This window comes from Rosa rugosa, chromosome 6 (assembly GCF_958449725.1).
Source record: "Rosa rugosa chromosome 6, drRosRugo1.1, whole genome shotgun sequence".
NCBI lineage: Eukaryota > Viridiplantae > Streptophyta > Magnoliopsida > Rosales > Rosaceae > Rosa > Rosa rugosa.
In genome coordinates, this window is record NC_084825.1 from 48113409 (window position 1) to 48126810 (window position 13402).

The 13402-nt window shown below is 40.1% G+C and overlaps 2 protein-coding genes across 2 annotated transcripts; one reads left to right on the plus strand and one right to left on the minus strand.

Annotated features, from left to right (window-relative positions):
• Window positions 1-3436: 3436 nt before the first annotated feature.
• On the plus strand, window positions 3437-6544 carry LOC133713533 (cation/H(+) antiporter 15-like). Its single transcript, XM_062139575.1, has 3 exons — window positions 3437-3901; window positions 4172-5161; window positions 5246-6544. Exons 1-3 carry the CDS (start codon window positions 3695-3697, stop codon window positions 6422-6424), a joined length of 2376 nt encoding a protein of 791 aa, XP_061995559.1. The 5' UTR covers window positions 3437-3694; the 3' UTR covers window positions 6425-6544.
• Window positions 6545-6560: 16 nt separating this feature from the next.
• Window positions 6561-7004, minus strand: LOC133716914 (L-type lectin-domain containing receptor kinase S.4-like). Its single transcript, XM_062143550.1, has one exon. It carries the CDS (start codon window positions 7002-7004, stop codon window positions 6561-6563), a length of 444 nt encoding a protein of 147 aa, XP_061999534.1.
• Between the last annotated feature and the right edge of the window lie 6398 nt (window positions 7005-13402).

The window sequence follows — 13402 nt, forward strand, 5'->3', positions numbered from 1 at the left end:
GAAACTGATGATTTTTGGGGTGGTCTATTGGGAGACAATAGACAGATTATTGCCCCGCAATAATGTCTTAACTGTGGTTCATTTATAACAGGTCATTTCAACAAAATGCTGCTAGATTCATTAACCAAAATAATTAGGTTTATTGGGGGGTCATAAAAAGTTTATTGCCCCCCAATAATTTTTTTATAGATGGTCAAAAGTAACTCAGTTTGGTTTTAAATTAGTTTACAAAAGTACAGGTATTCAAATTCAATACTTGGTGAATTTAAGACCACAACGAATTTGCTTTTTTTTCACACTCTCCACTTCACTTGAACCGCTTCACCCTAGACCTCCCGGGTGGCCTCTTAACAAGAATAAATGCACCTAACAACAAAAGGATCACCCATATTCCTCCAAAAAATAACAAAACAAATATATTATTGCTCCGCAATAAACAGATTATTGCCCCCCAATAATATATCAGAAATACCAAAACACATTAGAAGCAGTCTTTAAACACAAAGGAAAATATCACTGAACACAATTATAGAGACTTTACAACAATTAAGACACACTATTGCCCCCCAATAATCTCGACTCCGGTTGACGATTTTTCCCACAATTCCAGTCATTTTGCAACAATTCCGGCTGACCATTTGCCTTCACACTGATTTGACTCCGATTGCAACGACTCCGGTTGCAGCCCGGGACCGGAGATACAATCAAGTTGCGATTTCCGTGATGATCAGTCGCCAGCGAGAGAGACAGAAGCAAATCGAAGACGTACCCGATTCTATTGGCGGTCGTCGATTCCTTCAGAAGGTCAAACCTGGCCTCGCCAAGCTTCTCAGCGACGAGGACCGTCGGCTTGGCGTCGAGCCTGGCCGCGGAGAGCACGACGACGAGTTTCGGCGCGGCGATGGCGAGAGCCGGCGTCGTGGGCGACCTGCTGGAGGGATGGAGGGTGGGAGAGAGAGATCCGACGTCGTCTAGAGAGAGAGAGAGAGAGAGAGAAAGAAACTGAGAGGAGAGAGATTGAAGGAGAGGGCAAAAAAGTCTCAAAAATTAATAAAAAATAATTAATTGGGTATTAAGGAAATAATCCCTTAGAGTGTTTTGGGTAAACGGGGTTAAAAAACAGTTAGTAGAGCAAGTGGACAAATTTTAAGCTAAAATTTGGTAAATGAGCATTAAATGAAGTTGATAAATGTGAGATAACTGAAGAGTTTTAACACAGATGAAATTAAATAAGGGTATAGAGGGAAATTGAAAAGTTGTCTTTCAAGCCTATTAATTATCTGATTTTTATGGATAGTGGAGTACACGTGGCGAGCAATGAATGAGAAAGGTAAAAAGGGAAAAGTTGCTAGCATTCCTAGATGAATGAAAGACTAGGTTTTTGTCTTCGTTACTTTGTTTTTGAGGCAAAAACCTTGAAAACAAGCAAATGGGTTTGTTTTGAGATGCTAAAATTTCAAATTAATTAATCAGGAGTCACGTTGTTTCCATGTTCTTCCTGTTAGTTGGGCAGGTAGAAAATTGAATTTAAGTGGAGTTTGGTCTTTCTCCAAATATATTCAAAAAAGGAAAAAGAGTCTCGTTTATTATAAAAATAAATAAATAGAGAACTCGTTCAAACCCTACAATGATGAAGCGGTTATATATAAATGATTTTGATAGAATGAATTTAGATTAGATGACTTTTTATCTCCTTAGTGTCAATGAACCTTAATTTTTTTTTTTTTTTTTTTTTTTTTTAGCTGAAGCAAATAAGGGATGATGCGATATTAAATTTTCGTTAGCAATCTTTGCGACTAGCGGCTGCCCTTCCGAAAAGAAGAGGACCATTACACCTAGAAACTCACCATCCTCCCCCTTATTTGAATTTATTAAAAATGAATTAAGAAGAAAAAAAAGCAACTTTAGGAGAGGGACCAAACCAAACCTTCCTACAAAACCAATGAAAAAGAAACAAGCTATCGTGACTGAAATTGAGGAATACCCAATTAGTCACCATTAAAATCCAATCAAATAAAGAAGAGTATCCTATGACACCATATTAGGAGAAACCGTACTATAATTCTCCAAAACGTCAGCTACCTTATTGTTTTCACGAAAAAATTGTGATACACGAAAAATTATTTAAGAAATCTGGTACGAGCAATTGAGCCAGCTAATACAAGGGAGAGGATCCTCTCCTGAACTATTCCCCTCCTAACCTACCTAAGCTTTCCATTAGATTTTGACACGTGGCTATAGTGAATCTAATGGTCTACAACAATGTTAATTCTTCCTTTTCTATTTTCTTTTTTCTGTCCCCCCTATTCTTCAGATTTTGACATGTGGCTATAGTGAATCTAATGGTCTACAACAATGTTAATTCTTCTTTTTCTATTTTCTTTTTTATGTCCTCCCTATTCTTCTCTTCCTTCATGCCTGAAGTGCCTCTCTCTCTCTCTCTCTTCAGTTCTTTTTCTTCTTCTTCTTTTTCTATATGAGTAACCATATAGAATACCAATCTGGTCTGGCCTGTGTTTGGTTTGGAGGGACTGAGGAGCTGAAACATTGACAAGAACAATTAATCTCCAATAAACACTACAAAAGCATAACCTAGACAATTGTTGAAATCCAAACAAATCAATTCAGATCATGGTGGATGGTTCTTTGAACCTTACAAAAAATCCAAAAATAAATCTTAGTACATTGATCCTTGACAATGAACTTTGGCAGGGAAGATTTTTGACCAAGACAAATTTTGGCAGAAAGATTTCTTCATCAACTACTCAAATTTTGCAAAATCCCATGAATTATATTCAAATTTAGCAATACATATATCCTTAATTGTCTTTCACTGAAAATTAGAGGTGGGAACAGTCATAATTCTGTCTCAATTTAAGATCAATTTGAGACAGAAAAGAATGCAGACTCTTTCATTCTATGCAGCAAAGAGAAATTTGAGGGCGAGATGAATTGAGGCATGAGGGGGGAAGAAGAGTAACAAGCAAAGGAAGAGCGACATTCAGCAGGCATGGTCTCATTATATAAACTCGGATTCAGCTTAAACCCAGATTCCTTATTTTCTTCTCCTCTTAATCAATCAGCATGAACCCATCATGGAAACCAAAGGATGATGAAATTGAAGATTTTTGATTTTGAGAATAGATGGAATTGAAGATTTGAAGCATAAAAAATTGCATTCCATGAGAGGGAGAGACAAGATCTAGCAAATTGGCAAAGAAGAAAAAGTAAATATTTATGAAAATCAATATAAGCTGTTGGATGTAGTTTTACACACATGTCACTTTATCCTTGAAAGCTTAGGCAGATTAGGAGGAGAATTCCCATACAGAATTTTCGGCTAATGAACCTTTGAGTGCTCTCCAATTTTCTTGTGGACTACATTTCCACATTTTTTCATATAAAATGATAACCGTTCCTGCCACAATAACTTTTGCCGGGCGTGTGAACCTTAGACCGAAACACCATCACATTCTCGATCTCGGTTCAACTATCAACTCCAGGCCTCCATATTCACCGAGGAGGCTTCATCTTGTTGATACTGAATTTCACGTAGAAACCTCTGTTTGGATAATTCATAGGGTTCAGTTAGGATCATGATCAACCTATGAATTATCCCAACATTGGGATGACAATCAGGATCATTTAGCATTAAGATTATTGCATAATCAAGAAGTTGTTGGGAGGCACATAAATGGCTCAATATGAACAGATGATATCGTTTCGAGTATGTGAGCAACGGAGTGCCATTGCCTCCAAAGGGTTTTGGTTTAAAGAAAATCCTTTAGACTATGCATTTCCTGCAACCCTAGTCCAAATTGTCCTTGTCGTTGTGACCTCTCGGCTACTTTATTTTCTTCTCAAGCCTCTGGGACAGACCAAATTCTCTTGCGATCTCCTGGTACGTAAACTTTTTCATGCCTCCATGATTTTTGGGTTATACGTACGTAGTCTAGAGTGAATATATCGATAGATTTGATGGCAAGAACAAGGGCAATGTTAATATTGTTTTTTTTTTCTTTTCTTCAATCAATCTATGAATTAAGCATTAATTTCAGCTTTTCCAACCAAAATAGGAAAGAAATTTATTATTATTATTATTATTATTATTATTATTATTATTATCATTATTATTTTAAAACAACTGTTTTTGTTGGTCGGCCTTGTTCAGGGTGGGTTTATCTTGGGTCCTTCTCTGCTAGGGCGTAACCAGGTTATAAGGGACAAACTATTTAATCCGAAACATGCGTCGTTGTGGGCAACAATGGGTCTGCTGGGCGCTACATATTCCATGTTCATAACTGCAGTAAAATTTGACATAAGCATGATCAAAGGGACAAAGCATTCTTTGAAGATTGGTGTTCCAGGGTTCTTTATTACCGTTGCGGTATCCTTAGGCCTTGGATACCCGCTAGCCACCTACATTGCTGGAATCAAAGGGGGATTCTTCCCCATATTTTTATTTTCTATTATTTCTTTCACTTTCTTCCCTGATATAGCTCCGGCCTTAGAGGACCTCAACCTTATGAATTCTGAGTTGGGTCAAATCGCCATGTCCTCGGCTTTGCATTTTGAAATGATACAATGGTTGTTCTCAACAGTACAAGACATAGCTACCAAAGATAAAGCAATCCACGGAGCTTTGACATTCATTTCCGCAGTGGTATTGCTTGTTTTCATTGTTTATGTCATACGCCCGCTTATGGTATCAATTGCTAAGAACACACCCGAAGGACAACAAGTAAAGGAGTTTTATGTAGTAGCAATACTAGTTGGGGCTCTAGTCCTGTCGTTTATATCCGACGCAATAGGTTGCACCTTTGTTCTTGGCCCTGTAATTCTTGGGTTTGTCATACCAGATGGACCACCTCTGGGTGCAACATTAATAACCAAGACTGAATTGTTGGTCTCTGAACTTCTTCTTCCCGTGTTCTTTTTTCGTATTGGCTTCAGGATAAACATACTGTCGATTAGCGATTGGAAGAGTTTTACCACATTGCAGGCCATCATTGGTGCATCATATGTGGCAAAGATGGTGGCAGTTACCGGGGCTGCATTGTGCTGCAAAATTAGTTTGAGAAATAGTCTCTTGCTCGGCATAATATTGAATATCCGGGGTATTATAGATTTGACCCTTTTCTCTCGATGGAGGTATAGTCAGGTATATACATACATTTACACATTTCTTTCTTGAGATGGTGAGTAGTAATTTGGGTTAATTCCTACTAATGTTTATCTTCTGCAGCTCCTAAATGAACACGTTTATACTCAACTAGTGTTATCTGTGCTGATTGGGAACATGATTGCAACATCATTGGTACATTTCACATACAGACCTCATTTAAGACTCGGGCCATCACCCAAAGGTCCACGCATTAGAAACATTCAATCAGTTCAAAGCAACTCTCCTTTCGACATTCTTTGTTGTATCCACAACGAGGAAAGTATCCGCAACCTCACCTCCCTCCTAGAAGCCTCAAACCCAACAGAAGCAAGCCCTATATGCGCTTACATTATCCAAGCAGTTGAGCTTGTGGGGCGGGCTGTACCTGTACTAGTCCCTTATAAGAAGAAGAAGGAGGGAAACAAATTTTACCGAATAAATTCACTCACACATCATATGATGCAAGCCTTTTTGAACTACTCGGAAAACTCAAGTGGACCTGTCTTGATCCAATCATTCACTATGATCGCGCCCTATAAATCGATGCATGAGACCATTTGCCGTCTAGTGGATGACAATCTCGTACCTTTGGTTATCCTCCCATTTCATGAAAACCACCAGGTTATGGTTGACACCAACGTGACTGCCTCAATACGACAATTCAACAACAATGTGCAGGAATATTCATCGTGTACAGTTGGAATACTAGTTGAAAGAGGGTTGCCTGGTCGGCTGACCATGTCCCATTTCTCATACAATGTGGCTACATTTTTCATTGGCGGACCAGATGACCGCGAGGCTTTGGCCTTAGCAGCACGTATGTTAGGCAACCAGAATGTGGTCCTCACAGTATACAAGTTTATTGTGCGGAAAAAATTAAGCGAGGGTAACTATAATGAAGACGAGGAGATGGAGACCGGGCTGGATGAGTCGATGGTGGATGAGTTTAAGCTGAGGAATAATGGGAATGACGGCTTGAATTGGCGAGATATCGAGGTTGAGGACTCTATACAGCTTATTGATGCAATTATGAACTCGCAGGGGGATTATGATCTACTAATGGTTGGAAGGCGGCATGCGAACAGTTCATTGAGGGATGAGGAAATGTCAGAATTTGTGCATTATGCGGAGCTGGGAATGATCGGTGACATGCTTGCTTCTTCAGATTTCTGTGGTGGAATGGTGAATGTTTTGGTGTTGCAAGAAAGCAAGGAACTGAGTAGAAATTATGGATCAGCTTTTCGAAAGATTTGGGAATGAAGTAGATATAATCGGCTAAACATCTATAGCTTCATGTCTGTCTGGCATTTGTTGTGCGGGTCTTGCTAAATGAACTCAACAAAAATCTAAACACATCCAGCACTTGATTTTTGCACTTAATTTTCCATGAGTACCCTTATTTTTCAACACATCCAACAAGAATTGACAATAGACAAGCCATCCGCTTATGCAACATTGAATCTTGACCATGCTGATCATCCAAATATTCCCTCGGATTCACCGGAAGTGACATCCTCAGAGCCTTTCTCAGCCTAAACCTCCAAGAATTCACACTACTAATTTGCGAGGAATTGCCACTCGAATTCGACGAGCTTATACCTGCATACAAATCCTTATCTTTCCACATTGCCAACAAATCTATGCCATATGCAGCAATTGGACAATAAGGCCTTGGTTCTCCTAACTTACTAAACCTTATCTCTAATCTTTTCGAACTAGTATCATAATCAATCCAAGATTTCATCTTTTCTCCACTGTTAAGCATCAAATTTAATGAATAAACATTACCAACAGTCACAGATACAAAGCTACCCACGTTCACCCCTACATGATGATTCATATTGATTCATTTTAGTGTCAAATTCAATATCAGAAATCAATTCTCATCGTCAAGCCCAAAGGCACCCTTGCTGGAGAATCTCGAACCCAAATCACCTGGAACGAAAATGACCATAATACCATCGCTGTTGCCGAGCGTGATCGAGAATGTAAAATATTATTTGGACCTAATATTATCTACATTAAGTAAATAACAAACTGATTAAACTTATTACAATAAATGGGAAATATATGAATTATCTACCTAGACACCTAATGAGCTTTGGTATGTCACTCATATGGTTAGGAATCCATTTTGATAAAGATAAATATCTAATTAGTTGATATGATAATTATAGCATCTTTCAGAAATAACTCATTGGCTAGAATCAAGGATTCTTTTATGGGAAGACTTATCTAGCTTGTATATATAGGTGCTTGAAGTCCCTATTCACTATGTGACAAAACATTCAGTCCTGCCCCATAGAGAGGAGTTAAACACATAGTTGAGTAGAAGATTTCTTGCGTGTGGCTTGAAGTTTTGGAGCTCGGATTATTTGTGTTGAATAGCTGTGTTGCTGCTACTGCTTTTGAAGAAATGGTTGTTGTGCATGAAGCAGGTGATGCATCTCCTCTTGTTGTATTCTAGTTCATATTGTATTGATCATTTGGTTGTGTTTATGCATTTTGTGAAACGATCTTGGTTTGCTCATTAAGTTAACAGAGAAGATCAATTTGGACCAAAACGACGCTAGTTTGATGAGATTCGTGTCTATGAATTTAAAGGCCTTTTGGCGGAGAAGAAGACCGTAGGTTTTTGCTGGGTGTGTTTAGAAATTAGGGTTATATTTGGAAAGTAGATGATAATTTTATAAATGTTGGGTGTGTTTAGATTTTTGCTGGGTTCAATTAGCAAGACCCTTGTTGTGCAAAATGTAGTAAGATATTATGAAATACTCGTTACGTTCTTACATAGAATCCATGGGGATTCTATGGACTGGTTCAACCAACTTGCGGACGTTTAAATATTTCATGATGTTGGTTGACACGCAAACACGCTGGTCACGTGCTGTGTCATTGTCCACTTGTAATGCTGCTTATGCTACACTCCTAGCACATATCATATGACAACGGGCTCACTCCCCGAATCATCATATTCAGTCAATCGGATTTGACTATGCTAGAGAGTTTACATCGAAGACTTTCGATGGTTATTGCAATGAGACTAATGTTGGACATCATATTCTCATGTACACACCCAATTGGTCTCGCGGAAACGACTACGATGGTAGTTCAGACATTAGTAATGCGCACCTATCTCCTTATATCCGCTTGGGGTGATGCAATATCGCATGCAGCTATGCTAATTCGTTTATGACCCACCGCCACTCAATCTACCTCTGCGTTACAGCTAGTGACTGGGTACAAGTATCGTACTTACGCATATTTGAGTGTGCCATTTATGTGCCAATTGCGCCGCCACTGTGATGCCCTGAAAATTCGTATTTATTTTCCGAGGATTTTCCGGAATCTAATTTGTGGTTATTGGACGGTTTCGTGGCTCGTGGATGGAGCGGAAGTGTTTTGGGCGAATACATATTCGAAAAATGTGGATTTAGGGGGGGTTCAAGGTTGATTTTTTATACGTTGAGATTCTCCGAAAATATCCTTCACAAAAGTTGTAGAGCGCGTTGATACGAGTTCGTGGACATGCGGAACGCGTCAATCGGAGTTCGTATGAGAAAGTTATGGCTTTTGGAAAAAGTTTCCGTTTTAGTATAAATAGAGAAAAAAATCAGAAAATATCTTCATAATTCCATTTTCCTTTTCTTGAATCTTTCCTTCTCTCTCGGCTGCACCTTCAGTATCAAAGATATCCGTCTGACCCGACCCGGACCCGGCTGACCCGACCCGACTTTTCCGGCGAGCTCCGGCGGTCTCCGGCTGTGAAACTTTCCAGATCAGCTCGTTTCCGCCATGCGATCCTCCCTCTGGCATCCTCTAGCGGCGATTCGCAGCGGTGACGGCGCAACAAGGCGGCGAAAATTTGTGTATTCGGACCCGATCGGTTCTCCTATCTCCGACGTCGGCGAAGCTTCAAACCAGGCTTGGGGAGCTCGCAGCAGCCTCCTGGATCGATCTGTGGTGGTTGTTTGGATCGATTCACGTGAAACTTGGTTCAACTCGGATTGAACAGTAATTCACTGTTTGCAAGGTAGTTTTCGACCCTTTACACTTAGTTTCTGACTTCGTGCTAGTTATGAAAATTGATAAGCATGCTGAGGTGAACATCTTTGATGTTGGAAGTTTTGTGAAATATTGAGTTTTGGCCGGCGGCGTTCTGGCGGAGTTCCGGCCATGTAAGAGACTTTTTCTAGTATTATATATCTTCTACTCGTCGATATGAGCATTTCGATATATAATATGCGATTTTTGGAGTTCGTATGAATTTGTTATGATTTTTACGGTTTCATACCGTTCGATTTATTAGATCCGTGAGGATTTGAGAGTCCGATCGACTTGTGGTTTGGACATATCGATCGTGGAAGTATTCCGGAGACTTTGAGAGGTCTCGGATGTGGTTTTGCCTCGATTGGCGCCACTTTGGGGATTTTAGTTCGATTTGGGGATTCGAACTTTATTCAATTGTGATTCGTTGACTGAATCAAGGCTGTATTTCCTTAGATGCTTGACAGAGAGCGTTCTGTAAGTAGTCTAGTGGTGTGAAGACACAGCAGGAATTTCTAGGTGAGTAATCTCACAATGTTCATTTATGAACGGAATTACCTTTATCGTTTCGAGAGTTATTTATTTAACTTCAAACTATAGTTGGTATTAGTAGGCATTCCTGAGAGGATGACTACGTATATATATATTTATGTGAAATATATAGAGGTTGGTGGATTTTGTTGATTTATGAAAACAATATGCATGAATGATGCTTTTTATTGTTTTGTGTTGTGGCTTTTCGGAAAACAAATGATTATGGAATTGTTGATTCAATTTGTTTTGAAAAGCGTTGAGATTTGTGTAACATTTTGGGTCCAGTGCGACTCCTTTAATGTTTTATTCCGAGGTACTAAGAAGTCCGAGGAATGAAGGTCTATGACCTTGGGCAGAATATCAGGTAATCACGTTTTTGGCCGGACGAGTGGTTACGAATTCAGTTAGAGCTCTAGTATGTCTGCCATTTGTGATTCATGGGGTAACGGTGCAAGGTTATATCTAACTCATGAGATTACGTGTTTTTAGGGAACAAGGTGTGAGTTGCTTCCTTATTAATGATTTTTAAGGGGACAAGGTGTAAGTTGTTTTCCTTATTAACGATTGATAGAAATCAATGTGTGAGTTGCTTTCTATGGTACGATTGATAGAAATCAAGGTGTGAGTTGCTTTCTATGTTACGTTTGATAGAAATCAAGGAGTGAGTTGTTTTCTATGTTACATTTTGATAGAAACCAATGAGTGAGTTGGTTTCTATGTTACGTACTTTTAAGGAATCAAGGTGTGAGTTGCTTTCTTTAGTTGGTGTAAGGAAAATCAAGGTGTGAGTTGTTTCCCTAGTTTTGGGTGAGTTGTTTAGTGGTGGTTTTGAGTTACTCATACGAGCTTGCAAAATCTTACCGGGTTTGTTGTGTGACAACCCGGTGCACTATTCAAACGGTGTAGGGGTTAATTCTGCAGGTCAGGATAATCGTGGCTGAAGTTGAGGTAGCGCCTTTGCAGCTTTACGGTAGGAAGCCATTTATGTGACTTTACCGTTGATAAGGATTTCCGTTGTGTAGTAAACTCTGAGGAGCATTTACGTTTTATTTTGTGTTGACAATTTAATTCGTAAGCTTGTGTAATATATAACTCTTTGGAGCGAGTGTATATTGACATAGTGGGTTCAGGGCGTCAGCATATACTTGATTTAAGGGGGAAAGAGATTTCCAGGTATTTTGTATTGATGACTGAACGATCACGCATGTATAATTATGGGATTATATATGGATTTTTATTTGTGTTAAAAATCAGGGGTGTGACAGCCACAACGCCCTATGATGGGTCCTTACAAACGAATGGGTAACTACGTTGGATTTGAGACTCCAACAATCGTCCGCCACTTAATGCCCTTGCTAGGCGATCTCCTTACCGCTAGATTTGCGGATGTCACTTTGATGAGACAGTCTTCCCGTCGTTAGGGGGAGATAAGAACATAGATGTTCAGCAGGAACGACAGGAATTGTCGTGGTATGTTCTCACTATGTCTCATCTCGATCCCTGTTAAAGTGACGAGATCACACACATTTGCTGCAAATATGCCTGCAAGGAATGACATCCCTACGAGAGGACGTAGTGCCACCCTACACAGCGGTAGGCATGGCGCCAACGCCAAAGAGAGTGACACTCTGGCGTTATAGGCCATGACCCCAGCTAGGATGCGTGGGAGGCCCGTGGGTTCAAAGGATACTTTGGCACATTCCAATCCTTTGATCATCAAGACTCAAAATCCGTCTTATGAGAATCTTCCGGATTATGGTTATCGTTAGGGGACGCCTCAACGTCAGAACCTATTCCTAAGAATATAGATCTCTTTGAAAATTACACTAGTGTACATGAGACGTGTGATAGATACTCCAGCATAATTGATGATGTAGTCACGCATTTCGTTGCGCTTGAGTTTGTTGAGTCTGATGACATCGAACCACGCTCCGTTGATGAATGAATGCCAACGTAGAGAAATCTGGCCTAAATGGAAAGATGTGATCCAGGTTAAGATGAATTCTCTAACGAAGAGGAAGGTTTTCGAGCCAGTGATGCCAACACCTCCTAACATAAAACCTATTGACTAATGGGTCTTTGTTAGAAAGCGTGATGAGAAAAAGAGATGGCAATCTCGCCTTATGGCGCAAGGCTTCTCACAAAATGCCCTGCAATCGACTACGATGAGACATATTCTCTCGTAATGGATGTCATTGCACTCCACTACCTTGTCAGTTTGGTAGTTTCCGAATAACTGAACATGTAGCTTACGAATGTGGTCACTACGTATCTTTATGGGGATCTAGATACAGAATGTATATGAAGATTCATGGTGAAGCGCGTTTTACAAAGAGGTTGAAACGCTCACTAAAGTGACTACTTGATTAGGAAGGGATATGCCCGCGCGTTTCCATAACAAGTTTTGGATTCTATCACGGTTCATGTTGGACATGATCTTCATTGGAAGCCCTTAAAGAGTTAAGGGAAACCGCTGAACACTTGAAATCCGATTTTGAGATGAACGATTTTGGGAGAACACGATTATGTCTCAGTTTGGAACTTGAGTATCGTGTTGATAGATGCTTAGGCATTTTGACAAGGTCAAAACTTCAAGCACCCCCATGATCGTCCGTAGTGTTGATCCTGAAAAGGATCCTCTTCGTCTGAAGGATGATGACGAAGATGTGCTAGAGGCAGAAGTGCCTTACTTGAGTACAATAGGCGCATTATTGCACTTAGTTCAATGCACAAGATCAGACATCTCATATGTTATGAACTTGTTAGCTAAGGTATAACTTTGCGCCAACGCGACACCATTGGATTGGTGTAAAGGATATCTTTCGGTACTTGAGATGTACGATTGATATGGGCTTGTTCTATCCCTACAGAGAGATGATGGATTCGGACCCATCACACACCAGGAACGCCACCAACACTGGCCTGCATCCACTATCCCCATCCCAAAACGACATGTGTTTTGGAAGGTTTTGCTGATATTGGGTATCTCTCTGACCCACACAAAGGTCATTCCGAAACTGGTTAAGTGTTCACCCTGGGTAAAGACCGTGATATCTTGGAGGTCTACAGAATATACCCTAGTCGCTATATTTTCGAACAATGCAGAGATTATTGCTCTTCACAAAGTGGTTGGTGAATGTATATGGATTGGATCCATAATTACGCATGTTCGAACAATTGTGGTTTGAAGTCTACCACAGATGAGCCTACGAGCATTTAGGATAATGCTGCTTATTTTGAACAAATGAAGCAAGGCTTCATCAAAAGCGACAACACCAAGGATAAACAGCAACAACAGACTCTCCTCAAGAACAAAGCGAACTAGGTTCAATCTGAGGACAGTATGGCAGACTTGCTCACTAAGTCATTGTCTAAATTCTACTTTCGAGAAACATGTTGGTAGCATCGTTTGCGGAAGATATCCGAACTCCCATGACCATTGTCATCAGGGGGAGATGTCTACATGTATGGTCTCGAAACGTGAAGGGTGTGTTGTGCTCTTTTTCCCCTTCGACCGAGGTTTTTTTTGTCCCACTGAGTTTTTGTTACTCGGCAAGGTTTTTTAACAAGGCAACGAGAGAAGCACCGCGTTTGGGCGACACAAGGGGGAGTGTTTAAGTAAATCCAAATTGTGTCTGGCCCAAACTCTAGGTTACT